The sequence below is a fragment of the Ornithorhynchus anatinus genome, chromosome 16, assembly GCF_004115215.2.
Source record: "Ornithorhynchus anatinus isolate Pmale09 chromosome 16, mOrnAna1.pri.v4, whole genome shotgun sequence".
Classification (NCBI taxonomy): Eukaryota; Metazoa; Chordata; class Mammalia; order Monotremata; family Ornithorhynchidae; genus Ornithorhynchus; species Ornithorhynchus anatinus.
In genome coordinates this window covers 39,843,272-39,868,292 of record NC_041743.1, presented here as the reverse complement: position 1 = coordinate 39,868,292, position 25,021 = coordinate 39,843,272, and the positions used below count along the sequence as shown (strand labels likewise).

At 47.6% G+C, this 25,021-nt stretch overlaps 1 protein-coding gene across 2 annotated transcripts; it reads right to left on the bottom strand.

The window, feature by feature from the left end:
• Positions 1-6,742: 6,742 nt before the first annotated feature.
• SFPQ (splicing factor proline and glutamine rich) lies at positions 6,743-24,821 on the bottom strand. Of its 2 annotated transcripts, XR_003764997.1 has the most exons (12): positions 23,926-24,155; positions 19,736-19,924; positions 19,023-19,324; positions 18,793-18,888; positions 18,406-18,602; positions 17,776-17,860; positions 17,478-17,595; positions 16,856-16,904; positions 16,650-16,768; positions 7,542-7,589; positions 7,160-7,227; positions 6,743-6,841 (listed from the first exon to the last, which is right to left on the bottom strand). XR_003764997.1 is itself a non-coding variant. In XM_029080241.2 (10 exons), exons 1-10 carry the CDS (start codon positions 24,718-24,720, stop codon positions 14,078-14,080), a joined length of 2,088 nt encoding a protein of 695 aa, XP_028936074.1. In that variant the 5' UTR covers positions 24,721-24,821; the 3' UTR covers positions 13,725-14,077. The 2 variants fall into 2 exon arrangements, 1 of the variants encoding a protein (XP_028936074.1); XM_029080241.2 differs by lacking the exons at positions 6,743-6,841; positions 7,160-7,227; positions 7,542-7,589 and adding an exon at positions 13,725-14,215 and having other exon boundaries at positions 23,926-24,821.
• Positions 24,822-25,021: the final 200 nt, after the last annotated feature.

Sequence of the window (25,021 nt, the reverse complement as noted above, 5' to 3'; positions counted from 1 at the left end):
ATCACAATCTTAATCCCCATTTTACAGATGAGGTAACTGAGGCACAGAGAAGTGAAGTGACTTGCCCACAGTCACCCAGCTGACAAGTGGCAGAGTGGGGATTCAAACCCATGACCTCTGACTCCCAAGCCCGGGATCTTTACAATCCCCGCCCACACCGCACTTACAGTCTCCGGGGGAGCTCTCTCCCTTCCCGCCTCCAGCTTCTCTTTGCAAGGGGAGGGGAGAGGCATTCTTATAATTATTAATAATCGTATTTATTGATCGCTTACTGTGTGCAAAGCACTGACTAAGCGCTTGGGAGAGTACATCACATCAGACGGGCGCTTACAGAGTAGCAGATTATAAGATCCTTGAAGGCAGGGATGGTGTCTACTGATGCTATTTTTCTCTCCCAACTCTCTAGAACAGTGGTCTGCTCAGAATAAGTGCTCAGTAAATACCGTTATTGATCAAGTGAAATACAAATCCAGTCTGCAAGCACCACAGCCAAGATGGGAGAATTAGAGACTATGAGGAAATTGCTTCCTTGTAGTTAAAGACCCAACCCACTCCTACACTCTTCCCCTTTTTGTTTTATATTTTTATCAGTGTTTGCCCATAATGACTGAGCCTCTCACCCTTGTTGTTCCAAAGTTCCCTGTAAACCTCTGCCTCGTAAATCCAACAGATGGGAAGAGGACACCCATTTTTTTCCACGGACACCCTGCTTCCTTTCCTTCCAACCCTTTCTCCCACCTCAGTACACTGAACAACGCACTGTGGAACAGGACAGCTGAAAGCCATTTGGAAGTGTACTCTGGGTTATAGCTGCTGATTACCAAATAGAAATATGAATGTAAATGGAACCATTCAACCCCCTTGGCTTTCTCTTGTTTTCTTCTGAAACCAGGAAATAAAACATTTAGAATGCAGGCTCGATTCATCTTGGGTTTCAAAGCGAAGATTACAGCCTCTGGAGGAAGAAACACACAGCGGGTGATTTATTATGATCGGGCATTTCCATAGCACTCTCCATTTGCTGTCGTGCCGAATTAGTGATTCCAGACGGAATGCAGAGTTCCAGGCGATGCAGGTGACAAAAAAAGTTTTCTGAGGTGAAAACAGTGCCCGTTCTAAGTTTGTCCAGGGTAGATTGTCCCTGTTGATGTCTTTCACCACATCCCCTGTTGCTGGAGGGAATACAGCCAATTCTCAATTATCCGGGCCTTCGGTCTCAATTCCACTGGCCTGACTGAAACTCCAAATTCCTGCCTGATCGGAATCCAACGGGTGGGGAACCTCTACTCAGCCTAACACTCATTCTTCAATCAATTTATTGAACACTTATTGTCTAGAGCACTGTACTAAGCATTTGCCCTGTACTTTACACTCTGCATTGGAGGGCCTCATTTGACCTAGAGAGAAGGGAGAGCTGTATTACGCTCGAAGCTCTGGATGGGATAAAGTCATCCCCTATGAGATGGGAGACTCCCTCCTTGAACTTGTATGGTGTTTTTATTTTTCCAGAGCATAGTCACATCAGTGACTTCATTTCAATCAGTCACTATCTTCAATTTCAATCATTTCAGTCAGTCACAGAGAAGCAGCGTGGCTCAGTGGAAAGAGCCTGGGCTTGGGAGCCAGAGGTCATGGGTTCCAATCCCGGCTCTGCCGCTTGCCAGCTGTGTGACTTTGGGCAAGTCACTTCACTTCTCTGGGCCTCAGTTACCTCAACTGTAAAATGGGGATTTAAACTGTGAGCCCCACGTGGGACAATCTGATCACCCTGTATCCCCCCAGCGCTTAGATCAGTGCTTTGCACGTAGTAAGCGCTTAACAAATACCACCATTATTATTATCTTTTGAGTGCTTCCTATGTGCAGAACAGTATACTAAGCACTTGGATGAGTACAGTACAAAAGAGTTGGCAAACATGTTCCCTGTCCACAACGTTGATGTGACAACACACGTCGGGTAGAGGCAGGAATCATCCCCATTTTATAACTAAAGAAATGGAGGCATAGAGGGTGGAGTAGTAATAGTATTTATTAAACACTTATTGTGGACAGAGAAGTGTACTACGTGCTGGGATGGAGTATACAGGTGGAAAATGGACCTTATCCTTTGAGGGGATCACAATCTAAAGAGCTTAAATAACTTGTCCATGTTCACTCAGCAGGCTAGGGGCCGAAATATTATCATTATTATTAGCAAAAATTGTGATAATAATTGTGATATTAGAGAAGCAGCATGGCATAGTGGTTTAAGCATGGGCCTGGGAGTCAGGTCATGGGTTCTAATCCCTGCTCCGCCACTTGTCTGCTGTGTGAACTTGGGCAAGTTACTTTTCTTCTCTAGGCCTCAGTTACCTCATTTGGAAAATGAGGGTTGATACTGTGAGCCCCACGTGGGACAGAGATTGTGTCCAACCTGATTAACTTGGGATCTACCCCAGTGCTTTGAAGAGTGCTTGGCACATAGTAAGCGCATAACAAGTACCGGAATTATTATTATTATATTTAAGTGCTTACTTTGTGCCAAGCACTATACTGAGCACTGGGGTAGATACTAGATAAGCAAGGCCCACATAGGGCTCACAGTCAAAGGGGGAAGGGGAACAGGTATTGAATCCTCATTTTGCCCAGAGAAGTAAAGTGACTTGCCCGAGATCACAGAGCAGGTAAGTGGCAGAGCTGGGATTAGAACCCAGGCCCTCTGGCTCCCAAGCCCAAACTTTTTTCAGTGTGGCTCAGTGGAAAGAGCCCGGGCTTGGGAATCAGAGGTGATGGGTTCGAATCCACACTCCGCCCCTTGTCAGCTGTGTGATTGTGGGCAAGTCACTTCACTTCTCTGTGCCTCAGTTCCCTCATCTGTAAAATGGGGATTAACTGTGAGCCTCACGTGGGACAACCTGATTACCCCGTATCTACCCCAGCACTTAGAACAGTGCTCTGCACCTAGTTCAGGTGGACCTGTTATGGCCTACCCCAAATCACATTTCCCATAGCCTTATCTACGACAGGCTCCCAACCCTGAGGAACAGCTCTTAGAGATTCTTGGCAACCTCAGCTCTTTGCCATCTTCCATGAAGTCTTCATCGACAGACTCCGAGTCTGGACTGCCGACTGTAGGGACATAGACATGAAGCTCATTTTTGATCTTCCTGTTCTGGCAGGAGACTCCACAGATCAAGAAGTCGGATCTTGACTCCAGCCCTGAGCTCCTAGGGATTCCTGTCCCTTCTCCTAGATTTCTGCGTTCACATCTTGGCTTCTGGCAGGAAGGTCTAGCTCTCAGTTGGATGCGCCTGGAAAAATGTAAGTAGAGGTGGCTTTGGGGAATGCCACTGGGAATGCTATGGGCCTGGCTGGGCCTTGGAGGATATTGGACAACGGGGGAGTCTCCGTTCTTTGAGAGGTTCCAGAGCAGACGGTGTTTGTCCTTCTTCAAGGGAGCGGGGCATCTGCTGAAGTCAACAAACTTGGGTCAGTCAACCAGTTCCCAAAGCATCTGACACCATACTACACACTCGAGTTATGTATTACAGAACATAGATCACAGATCATAATCATATGTATTACAGAACTCTGCCCAGAAACCTCAAGATCAGAGGTGAGATCACAAAATCAGTCAACATGACTATGTAGCCACAAGACAACTGAAGAGGGATGATGGAAATAGATTGTGCCAGCAAAGAAACATCAGTGAGGTTAGGGGCGGCTTCCTTGGGGGCGTGCGTAAGGTGACTTTAAAAAATAGAGATGGTATGGAAGAAAAGGGAGGCTATCTGCCCAATCAGCACCCTTCGCAAAGCTCAAAACTGACAGCGAGAGCCAACTCTGCTGGGTTTAAGGGGACTAACATCCATTTGGAGAATTATCTATGTCCCGTGTTTCTCCTTGCCTCCTGGACAGATCCCTGCTTGATAGTTCCCTCCAGAGTAAGTGGCAAAAAATACCTCTGAAAACTCACCCCCTTGCGGCTTAGGAGAGGTGAGTTAACACCTGGGTAGGGAGGAAGGCTGCCTCTTGAAGTTTGTCTCTCCTTCAGGCAACTTACCAATCTGTAAATATGTATACAGGCACATAGGGGCTAGGAATCAATCAGAAGCCTTCCTGGGAGTAGATCTAGCACCGGCCACCCCATTCCCAAACCAGTAGCCCTTATTCCTAGCCGACCTAAAGGCCCAGGAGGATCAGACTTTAAGATCTGACAGCAGGGATCGAGAATATAGCATTTTGGTCAGCACTGCTGAACCAAAGCCAATACAATCATGCCATTTTGCCCATGACCCTCTTGGTGAGCATAATTATTTGCACCCCAAGACAAACTAATGGGTGCACCCAAGTGATAGCAAACTATTACCTTGTATCTACCCCAGCACTTAGAACAGTACTTGGTACATAGTACGCACTTAAATACTGTAATTATTACTGGTACAGTGGTCTGCACACAGTAAATGCTCGATAAATACCAATTGATTTGCAGGTCCTGGAAAAAGGGAGTCACATAGATAAGGCCTCAGCATATCACTAGAGTTTTGGGGGTTTTATTTCCTTCCCCAGCTTTGGGCCACACCCCGATCACACCACCGTTATCCTACCTAAGGTCAATCGGCCAGCGGGAGGAGCGATATCAGGTGTAAGCAATGCCGGACTCCATAGCCCTCTCACCTCATGCTAATAGCAGGAAATGCCTTTAGCTGCTGAAGGAAAAATCAAATAGGCTGAGGGAATATGGATCTAGAAGAGACCAAGCCAAGGGGTTTCCTGGACCTCATCCCAAGAGTGTAAAATCCTGTTGTGTATTTTGCAAATTTGCAGGACACCACTCACTTCTGGTGCTCTCTGCCCCAGTGGACAAACCACTGGCAGGGAGGAGCATGTAAAGAGCACTTTCCAAAGCACTAGCCCTGTGATCAAATCTTTCACACAAGCCTCTGAAACCAAACCCTTTACAGTGAGATCATGTCCTGAGCAACCTCCCTATCTGCCTCAGTTGGTCTGCAACTCTTCTATTTATTGCCCCAGTTTCAAATGGGAGGATGGCAAAATCTGTGATCACACAGTGCTTTTTCCAGCCAGTTTGACTCAGAAACCAATCTGGTGGAGATCTCAATCACCAGTATTTATTGAACACTTGGGTATGAAACACTATACTAAGCAATACTAAGCATTTAGCTCTGTACTAAGGAGATGGGCAGTGCTGGAAAGTATCCTGCCACCCAAAGAATTCCAGGAAGTGTATAGACACTGAAACTCCAGTGCATCTGAGAGGTGGAGGCTTGCACTGGAGATATCCAGGGGTGACTGCCTCTAGTTTTCTGAACTCCCGGACTTGCGGATCCCAGGTCTCTGAAAAGCAACATAGCCTGGGAGTAAGACCTGAGTTCTAATCCCAGCCCTACCACTTGTCAGCTTTGTGACTTTGGGCTAGTCACTTCATTTCTCTATGGCTCTAAAATGGGGACTAAGACTTTGATGCCCAAGTGCAATGAGATATGTCCCGTTTACCTTGCATCTACCCAGCTTGGGGTATATGTCCAAACTGATTACCTGGCACCTACCTAGCACTTAGTACAGTGCCTGGCACAGTAAGCACTTGGTATTAAATATTTAGAAAAAGGCAGTTTCCAATCATCAGGGTTGAAAAAAAAACTGTAAGAGGCTTTCTCTTTCAAGCCTGTAGTTTCCCAGTCCTCATCCCTCTTAAAATCACCTCCAGGCTCAAAACGAAAAGTGCTTCATCAATTTTAAATCAAATTCCCCAAGTAACAGAATCAACAAAGCAGTTATATGAATACAAGTGGGGGGAAAGTGTGTGGAGAAAGGGGATAAGGGTCAAAGGACAAAGGACAAACTCACCTGGTCATCAAGGACTTGTTTTCAGAATGCAGCTTCTCCCAGCGTGGCTGACCAGCCCAGGAAATTCTGACTATCCGGGGGAAATTTGTCTCAGCCACTGTTCTAATGCAAGCGGAATTCTTGGGGGAGTAGCCTGCCCAACGAGTGGCCACCGGCTTCACATCCAATTCCAAAAGGGTGGGTTTTTTCAAAATGCATTTGCGGGGACCAGAACCTGAGGTTAGATGAGGCATCTCACTCTTTGGAATGGCTATCTCGGAATCGCAAAGTAAACTGCTGTCTCTCCTGGACATAGGGCCCCTGACAGCAAACAAGAGGTGTGCTTCAGTTCCTAAGCCTTCTTCAATATTAAATAAGGGATGAGCAAAATGGAGTCCAGTTACCATGCTAAGTCCACATGCCAGACATGTAATATGAGGACTGGAGAGTTCCAAACACAACATTAGACAAGTCTTAAGAGGAGCCCTGCCCCCAGCATCAATTCCCCAGGGTTAAGGAAACCTTTTGCCTCAATCGATGATTATTTATTGAGCATTTTGTGTGTGTACAGCACTTTACTAAGCACTTAGGAGAGTACAATACAGGAATTCGCAGACCTGTTCCCGGCCTACAAGGAGCTTAGTCTGGGAGGCAGAGCATTAAAATAATAAATAATATATAAATACGTACACAAGTACTGTGGGGCCTAGGGTAGGGTGAATAGCAAGTGCTGAAAGGGTACAAAAATCCAAGTGCCAGGCTGGCACAAAAGGGAGATGGAGTAAGAAAAGTGAGGGTTTAAGAGATGTGATTTTTTAATAAGGTTTTGAAGGTGGGGAGAATGATGATCTGTTGTATACGGCGGACTGTAAGAAGTAACCCCTACGGTTCCTTCAATAAAGGGCACCACTAAAAGATTCAGAAATTCATCTTTTATTAAAAATAAGCTGGTTGCTCATCACTTCTGGTTCATCCCGACTGGTTCCGTGGACCTCCAAAACACCGCTCACTCGATTCTGTGGAATTTAAAGAGATACGATTATGCCAAGTATTAAAAATTCTCTCTAATGAAAGGACCGGTCCTCACGTGTCAATTCGCCAAGCCCTTACTGCCAGGGCTGGCTCTGGACCAGATACAGATGTTCGAGTAATTGCCATTCTACCAGACAGTAGTACGTGTGCTGAAAAGCTGCTATTAGGCAGAAATCGGTCCAACAGTAGATGCCAATCTTAAGGCAAGCGGACTGCTTTAAGGCTTTTTATGAAACTCTGATGCTTTCAAAATCAGCAAGTTCTAGTAATGGAATATAAAGCAAAAATTAACATTTACTTACCTACTTGCTCTGTAGGCTGGGCCACCACAGGTTCACTTCCTGGGTGTGCTCATGCTGGAGGGCTATAACTGGGGGGGTAGGGGGAGAGAGAGAAGAGCGAAGAGACTCATTACTTTTGGGTAGTTATAAAATGCTGCAATATCCCAACCCCGAGGGGCAGCCTCCCCAGATCCTGCGAACATAAAAGCTTCCATCCTGACTTTAAACTTCCTTTTAGGTCAAAGGAGCTTGTTAATCCACTACAAATGCAAGGGTGAGGAGTGAGTTTTGCTGAGGCTTACTCCGTTTGGCCACGGGCCAAGAATCAAAAAGATCAAATAGCGACTGGCCGACTAAAAGACATAAGGACCTCTGCAGGTTCACATAAGCCAAATAAATTTACCTCAAATGGATGAGCACTTTGACTTCAGCCAACACCAATCATCCTTACCTAAAGGATAACAAGGGAAGGTTATTATAAAAGACATGGGTGCTACAGAGTTCTGAAAAAGCGCTAATCACTTTATATTTTAAAGGGTAAAATTCAAAAAACACACATTAATAAATTAGGGGAGAGTTACAGCGTAGGGAAATAGGAGGAAGAAACTTACGGGGGGGCAGAAGGAATCTAGTTTAAATAAATTTCTATGAAAGACATGAAAGTAGTCAGGTGATTTAGACTGGAAGACCTGCACCTAGTTTTAAATACCAAAGCCTTAGCTGCGAGCTTCACCAGTCTGAGCACATTGAAGTTTGATTGCAGCCCAAAATATACTATCCCTTATGTGAGGGCAGGTGAGAACATTTACCCTACCACAAAAGCTTGGCTTTGGCAACTCTGGCTTCTGCTTTCCAACCAAAGCACCTTCCCGCCTCCCAGTCCCAGATGGTCTTCTCCCAAGGCCAAGCCCCAGCAGGACTACTCCTCCGAGCCCCACCCCCGTTCTAAAAAAAGTCCACAGCACAGCAGCTGTTGCCTCTTCCTCCTGCACAGTCCTGCCTAGTCTCCCTTCCTTGTCCTCATTATAATTTTATAATGGAAGGGTAAACAAACCATGCCAGAATAGCGGCTACCTGCAGACCCGTCTTTCTTCCTTGTCAGGAGGGCATCCCTCTCTCCACAACACTACTGGCAGGCCCGGGGTGCCCAAGCCCAAGATCAGCCTTAAACCCAGCCCCTCCAGATCTGCCTAATTCCCAGTTGCTGTACGACCAGAAAATGTTCCCTGTTGCACACATACCATCTATAAGGGATACTATATCTTTGTGCAGCCTTCCCCTCTCCAGATTGTCCTCAGTCCTTTAATCTCCAAACAGGTCAGCACTGGTGTTCAACGTGATAGTTTATACATAAGGGTGTGGAGGTTTAATTTTTGGGGGGGGGGGGAGGGCGGGGGGGGGGAGGGAGGGGCGTTCACAGTCAGGTCTTTGAATTGCCAATCATTACCTAGCAGCAATGACATATCTGAGTAGCCAATCCGCCCACGTGTCACTAGAAGGGCGCTGCTGAGAGAGACACTAGCTGATGGAACAAGCCACCAGCTGAGAGACCCAGACAAAAGAAGATGCCCAGATAACACCATCCTGTGTTACGAGCGGGCTCTCAGTCTGTTGGGTGGCATTTCGGGAAAAGTAACAAACAGGTCTTGAAAAGCCCATGTCACTGCAGCTAGCAATGATTAACAACAGGAGACATGCAAACCTCCATCCAGGCTGAAGTCCAAAAAAAAACCCAAAACAAACTAGTCGCATCTTTTTTTTAAACTGTTGGGGGTCTGCAACAATTAGGCATACTTCGTTGGTTTAGAGTGCAAGAAATGGCACCCGTTACAGTTCAACTTTTCAGACAGCACCAGTATCTGATCTGAGGGCCTAAGTACGCGAAATGCATTCTGGCATCACACCTCTGAGCTTCTGATACTTTAAATTTAAAAAAGCATGATTTCAACATTAAAAATAAACCAAGATTATGAAACACAATGCAAGCACTTCAGTAGTCCGTTACTGAAACCCACTCATTTTCACCATGTAAGAGCAGACCTCCTTTGCTTTCAAAAATAACTACTGTGCTAAGATTCACGATTCGCAGCTGCAGGCAAGTAAGTAAAAGCTAGTTACAAGACCCGAGTTGCTTGTACTGAAATAAACCTGATCAGCTTGTACCCAGAACAAAGCCAAGTGACCATACATGCCCCTCCAAGGTGCTCTTTAAATGGTCTACTGGGGTCAAGTGTGTGCTCTTTGAGCACACCTGACCCCTACCCCCACCCCCCAAAATAAAAAGAAAAGGAAAAAAAACCAAGAACAAGACCAAAATCAAGAACCGAAAAACCCTGAGCTCAACACTTCTAAAAACCCAAGTGCTGAAATACGGTCGCAGACATCTGGCCACCGATTTAATTAATTTTATTCACAGGATGACTCTGGTCAGTGGTTCAGAGTCAGATTTTTAGTGACACCGGTGTCACTTATTGAGCAAAGAGAGTACAAGCTACATTATGTCGTTTACTCGAGTGAGCTAAGCCATTCATTAAAAGGCACCAGAAGTACAGAAATTACTTTCCTGGAAGAACTAGACAGAACGTCAGTCTGCCCGGGCTTGAAAACTGTTTGCCGGGGAGCAGGCCGTTACCCTAGACAATACAGTCAAGGAGTCAACCAAACGTTCACCAGTAAGCGAGCAGAGTCGGCACGACTCTGCCGCTGCAAAGCAGGAAACCCTACTTACACGTGAAACCTGTTTCTCATGGATTAGTCAGGAGACTGAAGTCACGACTTCAGACAGTGGAGTTCTGGAGCAACAGCAGAACACGGCTGATAGAAAAGCTTTTGAGTCCAGACTTCCTAAGCAATAAGGTACGCTTCTAGTCACGAGAGTTTAGAACCATCACATTCCTGCCGCTACACGAACCAAATTCAAAGTGCCACCCTGAAGAATAGTCGCATTCACTCTACGGAGAGCGCCGAGGTTTTACAAGCCAGGAAGCCAGCTTCCCGGCATGTATGCAATTGAGCAAGGCCACACCATCACCTCCCCCGCCCTCAACCCCAGGGGGTAGAGAGACACATTTGGGTAATTCACAAAACCTGAAGGCTCTTCAAGTTAGAAGCAGATTCTCATTTGAGCACAAGTCATGACGGAAGAGTGCTATGCCCATGGAGCCCACTGTAAACAAACAAAAAAAAACGCACATTACAGTGAACTATACTTTATGGCTTCATTTCGCTCATCCTAGAGAAACCATCGCACCAAGGTGGTCCACTGAAATTCCTACCCGGGGCCGACCAGTGGGTGGATCAGTTGACTGCTTCCTAAAGCGAGTCCGAACTGAAAGTTAGCATCTGGGTGCAGTGAGCACCTGACGTTGGTAATGGATCTCTCAGATTACGCTCCCTCTTCCCCCACAAAAATTTAAGTTGCTCAGTTTTCTCTTCAGCGTTGCGATGCAACTAAAGGAAGTCACACAGACTGAAGTCAGACGTACAAAGGAATCAGGTTGGCAGCCGGTCTGAGAATTGCAAGTTACAAGCTCTAACCCGGAACCCACGCAAGCTAAACTTCACCGCACCAGTTTCGGAGTGCTGCACTGTAATTTCAACGTCAGAAGTGTGATGTCAGAATGCCCAGAGGATAAAAGTACATAGCAAGTCACCAATTGAGAGTAGATCGCTTGTTACCTACCTGGATGCAGTCGGCAATGAGAATCTTGGAGCAAGCAGGAATATTACATCCGGGTCCTAATGTCCATTGCCATTTGCGGTACTACGTTCCTCACAGTTACGCACTGCAGAAAGGCTGGCTAAATGCAGTTATGGAGAGGGCCACTACTTTTCAAGTGCATAATCGCAGGCTCACGAGCACCAGAAAAAATATTCTACCAAGATCAGGTGGTTGCCAAGGAAAAGCCAAGAATCTAAATAGCCTCTTGAAAATCTCACAGATGAAACTTTTTTACACTTTTCTTTCCTTTTTTTTATTTGGTAAATTGTAATCAGTCTGTGTTTGGTAGCATCATGCATCTACACAACTGTGGATTCTCTGTTCCTTTTGGGAGAAGTTTTAAAAAGGATGCTTCACCATTTGGGCAAAGCCAATTACGTGTTCAGTGGACAGTGTGTAGAAACAGATTACGCTTGCTTAGGATCTCTTGGTGGTGGGGGGGGGGGGGGTGGAGATCCTGATAAAATGGGATTAGGGAAGTGAACTGCACAGGTTGAAGCACCACTGGTGTTCCTCTCAAAAACCCAATCCAAAACAATGTCCCACCTGGTCTAACCACTCTGGGAAATAAGGCTAGGAAAAATAAAATTATTTTTCCTTCCAAGTATAAATGGGGGAGATCGGGGCAAGGGGAAAGGGGGAATTGAGAAAAGTTCTGGAAAAAAATGCATATTAACAGATTTGAGACTCCTCCCCCACACTCGCTCAGTGGACTAGAACCCATCTCCTCCCTTTCCCTCTCCCACCCCTGTAAATTTCAGATCACTCCCTTTCAGGAAGCTACACCGGTTTAAAGTATTTATACTCAAAATGAGCTAAGAGCTATCATTTAGCACAAGCATCTCAAAAGACAGACTTTTTTGAAAGTCCATTTGAGCAGCTCACAGACACTTGAAACACTGCTGTTTGATAGAAGAAAATCAGTCGTGGAAGCCTACACAACGTTACTTGCTAAACAGTGTTTAGCAATTTTACTATTAAGCCCTGCCCACAGTAAGGGTACCAAAAGTCACAACTTTCGGAAGGTTATCCATTAGCATCCTCCACCACTCTTCAAAGGTACAGTACTACAAAGCTTATTTTAGGAGCTGTGCCAGCATCTCTTTAATAAAGAAAGGCATGTAATCTGAAAAATAAACTGAAACATTAATTTTATAGGCAAATTTCCCCCACTCCCCCACCAGCCCCCACCCACACCGACAAATTCACCCCCGGCAGGTGTCCCAGGAACACCCTTTTAAAAGTTCTCTGGCATTATTTGGGTCCCTACTGCACAATTCAACCACGTGGCAATGGGAATCTTACAAGCAGAGAACCACATCTCCATACCCCACACAGAGAGGCTCCCCAATTCATCTCTATTTTGAAGATGGACAGAAGGCCAAACTTCCTACATATCAATGGATTATGATGGGGTTGGGGGAGGGGGAGCATTGGGTCACCTTCTTTCAGGCGTCAGCTGGGGGCAAATGCAAACAAGAAGATTAAACCAAATCAATCGAGATGGCCTTCCACAATTAATACATTCCCCTTTATAGAGGAGTCAACTGATAATCCGTACTTTATACTCTCCAGTACTTAGGCAGATTGCAAGACTTAAAGCTCCAGCCTATTGTTAAAGAGGGCTTTGGGAGTTGCACTTTTTCCAATTAACACCAGGACAGGGGATGGGGAAGACAACGGAAATAGCTGGAATGGGATTTCCAGTTTGTACAGCCACATCCAACTGAAAACGGAGCCCAACTGTATACAATGACCTTACCTACCGGGAGCCGGGCAGGTCACTCACACCTTTGCATGTGACACTGGGAAATCCAGTTCCCAGCATGTTCCTCAACAAGCAATGCAGGGGATGACCTACTATATCATAGCAAGTCTGAGGAGTTCAATGAAGTTGAAAATCATTTGACCACACCTCCAAAATACTCTTCTTCAAAAGCCACGGGGGAAGAGTTATTTGTACTCTGTAGCATGAGCTATTGTTCTCCTGATGGCAATTGTCACTTTGTGCTAAAATCCCAAATGGCAGCTAAAAAAACATGAGCAATCTATAGTCCAGTAAGTTTGAATATGTACACCCCTGAATAGAGTAACCACTCATAATAGTCTCAAGGTCTCAGAAGAGAGCTAGACTTGAAATTTCAACTAGGTTGAATACTCCTAACCCCATAGGTTTAAGTCCACAAAAATAGCACAAGGAGTTGAAAGATCAAGTAAATATTTAGAAAGGCACTCCCTGTGTTTCAACTCTAGAACCTTCCCTTCATTCTCAGTTGGTTAACTAACCCAGGCTAGTTTGTTTTTGTGCCCACCTAGAAGTAATGCATAAAAAGCTTTGGATTTTAACAATCCTTTAATTTGGGAAGTAGAGTCAATACAAGCCATTCTGAAGGATTTGAAGACTTGGGGGAAAAAGATGACCTTTCCACTTTTCTGCTTTAACTTTGAAAGCTTTCAAGCACAGCAAGAGCCAGGTGGCTTTGTTTAAAAAAAAAAAAAAAAAACAAACACAGAAACAACCAAAAACAGTCATCACCCCTCCCAACCCACCCACTCACTGATAGCTATAACCTCCATAATCCTGGAATTACTGCAGGAAAATGTACAATTCAGCTCACTTTACAATCACTCAACAAGCTTCTACTTGCTTCTCACTGCTGTATATTTGTAGTGCTCAGCAAGTCAGTTGCCACTGGAATTATTTCTTCAAGCTAGGAGCATTTGGAGAAGGAATTGCCTTGCCTTAATGCTGCCCCCTCCTCCCCACATCTTGTCAGTAGGCTTTCAGAGGCTCAGATTCTTGTCTGGTTTTTTTAAGGTGTGATAGATATCAGGCCTGTTGTACGCATGAATGGCAAAGGTGGATTAAAAAAACGGCAGCTACTTTTTCTATTTATTTGAAGCACAGTAAAAAAAAAAAAATTGGTACACTTTGGGAACTCGGTGGCACATGGTACACTGCCATAACGTTGGGGATGTTATACATCAAAAGAACAGCTAGGATTCCTTTTCTTCTTTTTTTGGCGGGGAGGGGGGGAACACTGCATTACATAATTAACTGTACTCGCCCAAACAGACCATTTACAAATATTAGGTCAAAGAAGTTTCTAACATCCATAAAAATGTAGCTTTCTTACTAAAATGCAAGAATTAAAAAGGTTGGTGTCTAAACAAGAAGAGACAAAAACAAACTGGAATGAAAGCCTAGAGAGCGAATCTTAAAATCGGGGCTTTTTGCTTGGGCCTTCATATTCTTCTCTGCCTCTACCATATCCTGCTGGAGTTCCAGGCCCCATTCCTCTAGGGCCCTGGCCACCCACGGGTCCCGCACCTCCCTGCCCAAAGCGCTCAGTACGCTATTGGCACAGTATCAACAGTTCATTATAGGTAGTTGAGGTCCATGTGTGTTAAGTAAATATTTTTAGGAGGTTCCGTAGTCAACGTTCGTCGATACAATCACCATTGAGTCGATCCACAGGTACCGGGAACATAGAAAGGAAAAAAGGGTAATTGGAAGATTAGTTTACGGTCATACATGCCTTGAGGTATGTTCCCACTTGATCCACTCTCAAACACCTGTTTCAAAGAACAGATCTTCCCTGTAATGCTGAAAAATGTAGGCATTAGTGCAGCAGATGTGAACACCCGTTCCACGGTTGAGGAGTTTGGGGCAATTTTGACACTGAGTGAACCCAGTGCAAGACTTTGCCAACTCTCGCTTGAGATTTTAAAATTTCGTTCAGGTAATTCAATTCCCAGTAAGCCTAACCGGAAGGAGTCAATTCACTCAGATACAACTTGATATGAAAAAACTACTCACCAGTTAGTGGCATGTGCTGTATTAGAGGCCTGGTGTTTTTCAAGATGGGCTTTAAGACAGATCATCTGCTGACTAGGAGGCAGATGTCTTAAAAGGCTGAAAAGTTATAATATAAGGCTACTGGACTACAAAAAGAAAAAGCAAAAGAAACTGATGGGTTTAAAATACTTTAACCTGACCAGAGTAACTTGAGAAAAAACTTTATGCCAAATCATCTCACTTGCACTGACTTCAGAGCTACCACTAAGTACCAGAAGCAAAACTGTTTCACAGTTCTGTTTAGCTGTATTTGAAATTAACTTCAACCCACAAGGAGTGATGGTGCACCCCTTAAACATCCCAACTTCTCCCCTAGTTTTTAAGCAAGTCCATTCTAAGACTTTTGCTGTGATTGAGAGACTTATGGGAGGTCGCCCCATAGCACAACAAACTTGAAGAACTGCAATAAAGCAGCAATTTCACTACTACATCTAGTGCCAGGTACTTCTAGACTGTTAAATGCAGGGGTAACTGTACCCAACTGTAGCTTTCTACAGTTATGAGAACAGGAACCTAAATTAGCTTTAGAACTCCATTTCAAAGGCTACCCCACACAAAGAAGAAAGAGTAGAACATGTTGGTTTTTGACCTCACGCAACATCAAAAGATACTGGAGAAATACCTATCTAGCTACAATGTTCCAAACTAATTAAGGTGTACAAGCCAGTCAAGGTTTTCTGGCTTTTCATGCTTAACCTGAATTTAAACTTCAAAGCGTCTGCAGAAGCTTAATCCCAGGAAGTGTAGCTCAGGGACACAATGGGTGTTAAACGGATTTATGCGGGGAACCAAATCTAGTCCCTGGGACATTAGGCAATTGGTTGTAGCATGCAACTTTCCAAGTGGCACATTTGACTTCAGATTTGACATGCACCAACTCATTTTAAATAAAACAACTTAAGATGTGTAGAACTAGGCTCGGACGACCTGAGGGTTCAGCTGAAGAAGGAGGAGTCTCACGCTCAAATTCTCCTGTCGACAGTAGACTGAATAAGAAGGCTTCCAACTAAAACTGACATGAGGATCAGTATTATTTCTCAATAAAACCCGGTGCCAGTGAGCTACGGCAGCTCACCGTATTAAGCCAGAGGCCTTTAAACAGTAATCTGAGAGCCACCCATCAGGTTAGAAAAATCAGCCTATGCCCCTACCGCCTCCCCCCCTCCATAAGAATGGTGAAGGTCTTAGGCAATCACTCACACCAGCTCACTTGTTCTTCCCAAGGATTCTTAGGCTATCAGTACCACAAAAGCACGACAGCATCAGAAGGGCTCCCATCCAGTGCATATGATTAGTATGCCAAGTGTGCTGTAGTCTTTTTATTCAACCCCCAAACCAGAGAGCTGAGCTACGAGGCTGCTGCTGTCCCTACAGGCAGCGCCCAACAGGTGAGGAACGACGACTCGGAACAAAGTAGCAGAATTCCCTAGTCGGAGGATAGAAGCCACAGTGAATCTAGGTAAGAGTCCTTGAATACTTAAAACATGCCTAGTGCTACACACTGGATAATAGGTTCATACTTATGGCAAACAGCAGCGTAAGGAATGATATAGTTTGCCATTTGATTACTCCCAAGTGGAGAGAGAGTAATCTGGTGCCCTGGCTAACGTTCCAGTTGGTATTTCTGCTCAAAAGTGCGTGCTTTCTCTGGCAGCATGATGCAGCGCTCCAAACCCACTTAGCGCCAGAAGTACCCTAATATTCGTGACAGCATGATTCTGTATTCCTTATTGGCAGCCATATCTCCAGCTGTCTAGATTACCATTCTGACCCAGCTAAGGCTAAGTCGCCACACTTGTCTTCAGTAGCGCTGTTTTACACACAACAGGGGGAAAAGCAATACTCCACGGCAAAGCGCCAACTATTTCTTTTAAACGGTAAAAATGAAAATTTCCGTTGTACTAAGTCAAGTCACCCACAGGATACGTTACCATGTCACTTCCCATCATGGAACCAGTCATGGCCGTTGGTGGAACTCCAGGGTTGGCTTCATAGCCTATGCCACCACCTCCCAAAGGTGGGAATTTCTGGCCTCCTGAACCATAGGGATCTATCAAACAAACACACACAAATTTTACTTGGACCGCCAGCCAGTCAACTTAAAAACCATAAATACTAGAATTTCTTTTGTCTTTACCTCCCATGTTCATTGCTCCTCCGCCACCCATTCTCATGTCTCTTTCTCTCTGTAAAACAATAAAACACACTTATACACTACCTGCAACAGCAAAAGCACCAATTGTTCAACTTCACACAAGGCTATGGAAGTACCCTTAATATAGTATGTTAGTCTGCTATTAAAATGCCCTCGACACTTTGGAGAGCACTTGACATATATACTTAAAATATCACAAGCATAACGACTACACAGACGCTGAACTATACACAGTGCTGCTCCAAGAAATCAGTCTACCCAAGGAAATAAACAGTGATTCTATTCAAGGAAATAAGGCCAACACGTTTATTGAGAACATTCATCTTGATCAACCAAGACTCCTTTCAGTCTTCTGCCAAACTGCCTTTCCATTACCATCTCTCCAAAGAGCATACTGGCTCAAAGCAGGTGAAGATACTTTCCTAGTCAACAACTTTTGTTAAGAGATGTCAGAAGCTGAAGGCTAGATTGACAAGTCTAGCGTCACCAGGTGGATTTCAATTATTCCTATACTCCCAGCATCCAGATAGAGGGATAATTCTGAATTACTACCAAGTTTTTGCTAACTAGGTCCCAGAAGGAAATTTTACATCTCAAAACTTACTGGATCCATATAGCCCATCCGGCTGTAACTTTCTTCTCTTTGGCGCCTCATCTGTTCTTCCATTTCACGTTGGCGTATCATCATCTCCTCTTCCCTTCTACGTCGCTCCTCCTCTTGTCTGAGAGGAATTTAAACACATCAATTGTAAAGGCCTTTCACATTTACAAAAGCTTAATAGACAAGAGAACATTTGGGTGGGGGAGAGGGATTTTTTTTTTTTTTTGGATGGCAGATGGAACATTCAGAACATGAGGAAATATGGACATGCAGAAAAAACAGCTGCAACCTCTAATCCTACCTCAGCTGCATTTCTTTGCGTTTCTGCATTTCTTGATTATGAAGTTCCTCCATTCGTCTGAGTTCTTCCTGGCGCCTCATAAGATCTGTACATTTGAAAGGGATATTTTAAGTCGGTTAGCGTTTCCAAGTGTTCACTATTTCTCAAAAATCAACCAATGGAATTTATGAAGTGCTTGTGTGCTCAATACTGAGCTAGCACTCAGGGTGGAAGGGTACAAGAGAATGAGTATATCTAAGTACCTTGATTTTTATCTAGCACTCATTTTTCACAAAACTCCCTTCATTTTTGCCCTCATGTTACCCCTGCGAGGTAGGGGAGGGCAGGCACTATTCATTCAATAGTATTTATTGAGCACTTACTATGTGCAGAGCACTATACTAAGCGCTTGGAATGAACAAGTCGGCAACAGATAGAGACAGTATTGTCCCCATTTACAGAAAAAGAAACAACCACAGAGCAGATTTGGCTAGCCAAGGGCACAGGACTGTGGCAGAGTTGGGAATAGTTGCTTTTTCCATGAATTCCCCGGAGATCACGATTGCTTCCCTCAATGGATTCCCAACTTGGCATAACAACTGTGTGTAGGATCAGAAACGGACTAAGGAAAACAAAGCAACACGGACTGACCTTGGCGCAGAAGATTTGCTTGATGCTCATGATAAGCATCTTCCATTTCACTTTCGAGTTTGTCCTTGGCATCTTTCATGTTTTTCTCCACCTGATCCCGCTGCTGCTTTTCCATTTCATCTAATGACTTCCATCTCTGGGAATATTCGAACTCAAAGGTGCCGTGCTGAGCAAAGCGCGGAGGGTTCTCCCGCTCCCTGAAAAGATTACGGTCGGTTCACTTGCAGAATGAAAAAAGTACATTTCCTTCATGTGGCACTTCAAGAATTGAAAGAGTCAAAAGATACGGAAAAGTTTCCAAAGGCAGATAGTTCAGAAGAGAGCTTCCATTTTAAATGTAGCCACTACTTAAAAAATAGGAATATCAAGAAATAGAGGAGTTCTTACTTTTGATACATAGGATTCTTCTGGGCAAGTTTTTCAGGAAGACCATCTTCATCGTCTAATTGTTCAAGGGGTTCTACAATAACTGGACGAGGAGTTCTGAGGAGGAAAAATAGTGTGCTGACTGCTTTGGTGGTTCCAGTTCCCCCCTGGAGTTCATTTCCTAGATTAAATTATCAACAGTCCCATTTCAGATTTAGCACGCTGAACATTTTTCAGAAAGACAGACTTACGTCGTCAACAAGAAAACTCCTTCGCTACACCGTTCAAATGCTTTTCTCGCAGCAGGCTTTGAAGCAAATTCAACGATGCCTCTTCCCGTTGATCTGCCACGATCATCCACGATTACAACAGCTCTTTCGATCGGCCCAAACTGGCTAAATGCTTCCTCCAATAATTCATTGGATACATAGGGCGAGAGGTTGCGCACAGATAAGGCAGCTGCGTGCGTGGCAAAGCGAACACGCAGCTGCCGCCCTCTCATCGGAGTATCATCGAGCTCAGCCTTCGCAATTTCGGCTAATGCTCTAGATTCCTGAAAGTTGCAAAAGAAGTCTAATTAAAACATAATGCTGTGACCCAATCCACCATATTGTTCTATCAGTCTTTTAGGAAAGTACTATCCTCTACCACTGAATCTTTTCATTTGCTTAAGCAAACAAGTTGGTATAATATTGGCCCACTCATGTGAGGGTCAAGTCCATTTATAAACTGAAGCAACGCTCACCCCTTCGGTGAGCCTAGTTTTTAGGCTACCAATGCCCTCATGTGTGGTATCTACTGAGCTGATAAATATAAAAGCCTGTGAAAATTTTGAGGTCCAGTTAACGGTTACTCTTGCAAAACTTGGTTTACAGCCAGCATTCAACCAACACCACTCGGGGCAGGGGTGGTACAAAAGTTACGGACTACTTGCGCTTCTACATACACCGATAAGCACACCCACCAGTTTAATGAAGCCAAATCCTTTGCCCTTATTAATGAAGACTTCTCCAGGCTCTCCGTATTTTGCAAACAATCTTTTGAAGTCCTCATCGGTAATGTCGGCGGGAAGGTTCCCAACAAAGAGTCGGCATCGCTGGGTGTACGTTTTTTCACCAGGCCGCCTCAAGAGAGACAAGTTGGCTTTAAAGCCCTGTAGAAAAATGAGGAAAAGCAAGGCAGGGGATGGGTCTGGATACACATAAGCAAGTAAATCTAGTGCTCAGGATTGCTGGACACCAGTTCTCCGACACACAGAAGCTCATGACAGCTTCAAGGGAGTTCCCTCCCCTCAGCTAAGCTCCCTTTCCCTCTGCTCCTCCTCCTCTCCCTTCCCCTCCCCTCAGCACTGTGCTCATTTGTATGTATTTTTATTACCCTATTTTAACAAGGTGATTCTATTTATCATGATTCATTTATTTATTCATTCAATAGTATTTATTGGGCACTTACTATATGTGCAGAGCACTGTACTAAGCGCTTGGAATGTACAATTCAGCAACAGATAGAGACCATCCCTGCCCATTGACGGGTTTACGGTCTAGTCGGGACAATGATTAAGTTGTCTTGTTTTTGTCCGTCTCCCCCGATTAGACAGTAAGCCGTCAATGGGCAGGGATTGTCTCCGTTGCCAAATTGTATATTCCAAGTGCTTAGTACAGTGCTCTGCACATAGTAAGCGCTCAATAAATACTATTGAATGAATTACAGGGAGATACATACTCAAGTACTTCGTATTCATCCCATGGCACATAAGTACACCTTTATAGTCTGTCATTTCTCCTATGTGTAATTTATTTCAATGTCTTCCCCGACCCTAGACCATAAGAACCTTGTGGGCAGGGATCGATGACTACTATCTCAATGGATGAATCGATCTTATTTACCGGGTGCTTACTGTGCACAGTGCACCGTGCTAAGCCCTTGGGATAGCGCTATTCAAACGAGCTGGAAAACATGTTCTCTGTCCACAATGAACTTACAGTTTAGAGTGCATTTCATCTTTCCAAGTGCTCCACACAGTATGTGCTCAAACACTACTGAAGCCTGCATCATCCCGCCCCAAAGTGAGCTCTGACTGACCTCTGGACCGTAACCTCGTAGCAGGCAAGGAACGGGTCTACCAGGTGTGTTGTACTGTACTCTTCCAAGTGCTTAGTTCAGTGCTCTGCACAGAGTGAGCACTCAAAATACCACTGACTGATCCACATCACTGCAGAGTTTCCAAAGGTTTATCTCCACGCTTTCTCCAGGGATAGTGTCCACTAACTCTAGTCCTCTTCCAAGCGCTTAATACAGTGCTCTGCACACAGTAAGGGCTCAATACAACTAATTGACCTACATCACTGGACCTACATTCTCTCTTGAAACATTTCTCCAAGGGTTTACCTCCACACTTTCTCCAAGGATAGTGTCCACTAATTCCGGTCTTCTCCCAAGAGCTCAGCACAAAGCTGAATAAATGCGACTGATCGACCCGCATCTCTGAGGTTTCTCCAAGGGATTATCTCCATGGTCTCTTTTGGGATAGTGTCCACTAACCCTAATCTTCTTCCAAGTGCTTAGACCAGTACTCTGTACATAGTAGGCACTCAATATGACCAACTAACCCACATCACTAAGGTTTCTCCAAGGAATTACCTCCATGTTTTCTCTGGGGATAGTGTCCACTAACTCTAGTCTTCTTCCAGGTGCTTAATACAGTAAAGAGCTCATAAATACGGAGTAGGAGCTCATAAATACGGCAGATTGACCCTTATCACTCAGATCGCTCCAAGGGAAGGGATAGTGTCCATTAACTCTAGTCCTCTTCCAAGTGCTTAATGCAGTGCTCCACACACAGTAAGAGCTCAATAAATACGACAGACTGACCCGCATCACGGAGGTTTCTCCAAGGATGTATCACCGCGCTCTCTCCGGGGAATGTGTCCACTGACTCTAGTTTTCTCCCAAGTGCTTAGCACAGTGCTCTGCACACTAAACACTTGATAATTGTGTAACCCGCATCACTGAGGTTTCTCCAAGAGCTTACCTCCTCGTTTTCTCCGGGGATAGCGTCCACTAACTCTAGTCATCGCCCAAGCACTTAGCACAGTACTCTACACACTATAAGCGCTCAATAAATACAACTATACTGCATTACTGAGGTTTCTCCAAGAGATTACCCTCACGTCTTCTCCAGGGATAGTATCCACTAACTCTAGTCTTCACCCTAGCGCTTAACACAGTCCTCTGCACACTGCAAGCGCTCAATAAATACAACTAACGCGCATCACTGAGGTTTCTCCAAGGGATTACCTCCGTGTTTTCTCCACGGATAGTGTCCACTAACACTAGTCATCGCCCAAGCGTTTAGCACAGTACTCTACACACTATAAGCACTCAATAAATACAACTATCCTGCATTACTGAGGTTTCTCCAAGAGATTATCCTCACATTTTCTCCAGTGATAGTGTCCACTAACTCTAGTCTCCACTAACTCTAGTCTTCACCCTAGCGCTTAGCACAGTCCTCTGCACACTGCAAGCGCTCAATAAATACAACTAATCACTGAAGTTTCTCCAAGGGATTACCTCCATGTTTTCTACGGGGATAGTGTCCACTAACTAGTCTCCGCCCAAGCGCTTAGCACAGTTTGTGCACACTGTAAGCGCTCGATAAATGCGATGATCTGACCTGCATCGTGGAGGTTCCTCCAAGAGTTGACCACCACATTTTCTCCGGGGGGGGGGGGGGGTGTCCACTGACTCATCTTTGCCCCAGCGCTTGGCACAGTGCTCCGCACACTGTAAACGCTCAATAAACCCACACACCAAAGGTTCCTCCAAGCGTTGACCTCAAAGGCAAGGGACCGATCTGCACCACGGAGGTTTCTCTGGGGTAGAATGTCCACTAACTCTAGTCTTCGCCCCAGTGCCTGGCACAGCGCTCCGCACACTGTCAGCGCTAAAGGCGACGGATCGACCCGCATCATGGAGATTTCTCTAGGGGGGAGTGTCCAATGACTCTCGTCTTGGCCCCAGCGCCTGGCGCAGTGCTCCGCACAGTCAGCGCTTGCTAAAGGTGGACCGACCCGCACCACGAAGGTTTCTCGGAGGGAGAGCGTCCCCTGACTTTAGTCTTCGCCTCAGCGCTTGGCTCAGCGCTTGGCACAGTGCTCCCCCGACCAATACGAAGGCCCAACCCGCACCAAGGTGGTTTCTCCGGGAGAAGAGCACGTCCTCTGACTCCAGTCTTTGCCCCAGCGCTTGGCCCAGCGCTCCGCACCGTCAGCACTTGCTAAAAGCGACGGTTGCTCCGAGGAAGTGCATCCCCTGACTTTAGTCTTCGCCCCAGCGCTTAGCACAATGCTCCCCCGCCAAATGCGAAGGACCGACCCACACCACGGAGGTTTCTCCGGGGGCCAGCGTGTCCCCCGACTCCAGTCTTCGCCCCAGCGCTCCACATCCTGTCAGCGCTCGTTAAGGGCGACGGTTTCTCGGAAGAAGCGCGTCCCCTGACTTTAGTCTTCGCCTCAGCGCTTGGCGCAGTGCTCCCCCGCCAAATGCGAAGGACCGACCCGCCCCACGGAGGTTTCTCGGAGGGAGAGCGTCCCCTGACTTTAGTCTTCGCCTCAGCGCTGTGCTCCCCCGCCAAATGCGAAGGCCCGACCCGCGCCACGGAGGTTTGTCCGGGGGACACCGTGTCTTCCGACTCCCGTCTTTGCCCCAGCGCCTGGCCCAGTGCTCCGCCCGACCCGCACCTCGGCGAAATGGGGGGGGGGGGGGGGCCGGTCCTGGCCCCAGCGCTCCGCAGAGGGCGGGCGCTCACCAAGTCCCTCCGTCGGGGGGGAGGGGGTGTATGTGGAGGGTCGTCTTTTTCCCTCCGCCATCTTCCCGATCCCTTCGGGTGTCCTCGGGCCGGCGGCCTGGTGCCGCAGGAGAGAAGATGGCGGCGGGTGGCTGAGGGTCCGAGCGCGCCCCCCCCCCCCCGCCGCCACGAGGACAGGCCGCGCGCGCGCTCCCCGCCTGCGCATGCGCCTCCCCCCTCCATCCCCAATGGAGCGGGTGCGGAGCAGCCTCCCCACAGGGAAGAGGCGGGGGGGAGGAGGCCGAGGCGGCCCGCAGGACCGGCCGCCGCCATCTTAAGAGGCGAAGGGCCCCCGGCGCACCCACCTCCGAGTCGGAGAGTTTCTCCTCGCCGCGGCCGCCCGGGCCTCCGGGCGACGGGCCCTGGTGGTGCGGCTGGTGGTAGGGCGGGTGGTGCTGCCGGCCGCCGCGGGCCTCGCCGCCGCCTCGGTGCTGTTGTTTGGGGTGGCCGCCCGGAGACGTGAGCCCCGGCCCGCCGGGCTTCGGGCCTCCCGGCATCTTGGCCGCCTTGGGTCCGCCGGGCACGGGGCCGGGCTTGGGGCCCGGGCCGGCGGCGGGCGGAGGAGGAGGGGGGCCGCCGGGCGGGGCGACGGGGGGAGCGGCCGCCGCCGCCGCCGCCGCCGCCGGAGGAGGAGGAGGAGGAGGAGGAGGCCCCCCGGCCGGCGCGGGGGCGGAGGCGGAGGCGGCGGCGGCGGCGGCGACGGGAGCTCCGGGGCCCGGGGGCGCGGCCGGTCCCGCGGGACCCCCGCCCGCCGGGGAGGCCGCGGGCGGCACCGGGCCGGCGGCGGGCGGCGGCGTCGGCGGCGGCGGCGCCGTCCCGGCCGCCGGGGAAGGACCGGCTCCCGGGGGTCCGGCGGGCTTGGGCGGCTCCGGAGACTGCAGCTGCGGCGGCGGCGGCGGCGGCGGCGGCGGGATGGGCGGCTTGGGCCCCACCGGGCCCGGCCCCGGCCCCGGCCCCAGCGGCCCGCGGTTCTGGTTGAGGCCCAGCCCCGGCGGCGGCGAACGGAAATCGTGGCTCAGCCCTCCGCCCCGCCCGCCGCCCCCTCCCCGCCGGTGGAAGCCGCCGCCGCCGCCGCGACTCCGGAACCTATCCCGAGACATGTCGGCGATCAGCGGGCGGGCGAGGCAGAGGCGCAAGAGCCGCTCGGGGAACGTGGAGGCCACTTTGCTCGTCTACAAAATGGCGGACGGCAGAGGTGGCGCGCCGCCTTTGTCCTCGCCTTATATACCGCCCCCGCCGCGGCCCAGCCTTGATTGACGGGCCCGGCGGCCAATGGCCGGCCCGCTCCGCCCCCCCGCCCTCCGTGGGGCTCAACCGGCGGGCGGGGGCGGGACGCCGGCCGTTGCCGGGTTTCCGAAACGGGCTCCTATTGGCCAGCGGGGGGGCGAGCGGACGGCGGCG

Excerpts from the sequence above, each read along its gene's own strand:
- SFPQ (XM_029080241.2), bottom strand. The coding sequence starts at position 24,720 with ATGTCTCGGGATAGGTTCCGGAGTCGCGGCGGCGGCGGCGGCTTCCAC. Across the intron at positions 18,889-19,022 it reads GGAGTTTTCTTGTTGACGAC|AACTCCTCGTCCAGTTATTG; the intron begins GTAAGTCTGTCT and ends TTTCCTCCTCAG. Across the intron at positions 16,905-17,477 it reads GGATGGGCTATATGGATCCA|AGAGAAAGAGACATGAGAAT; the intron begins GTAAGTTTTGAG and ends ATTGTTTTACAG.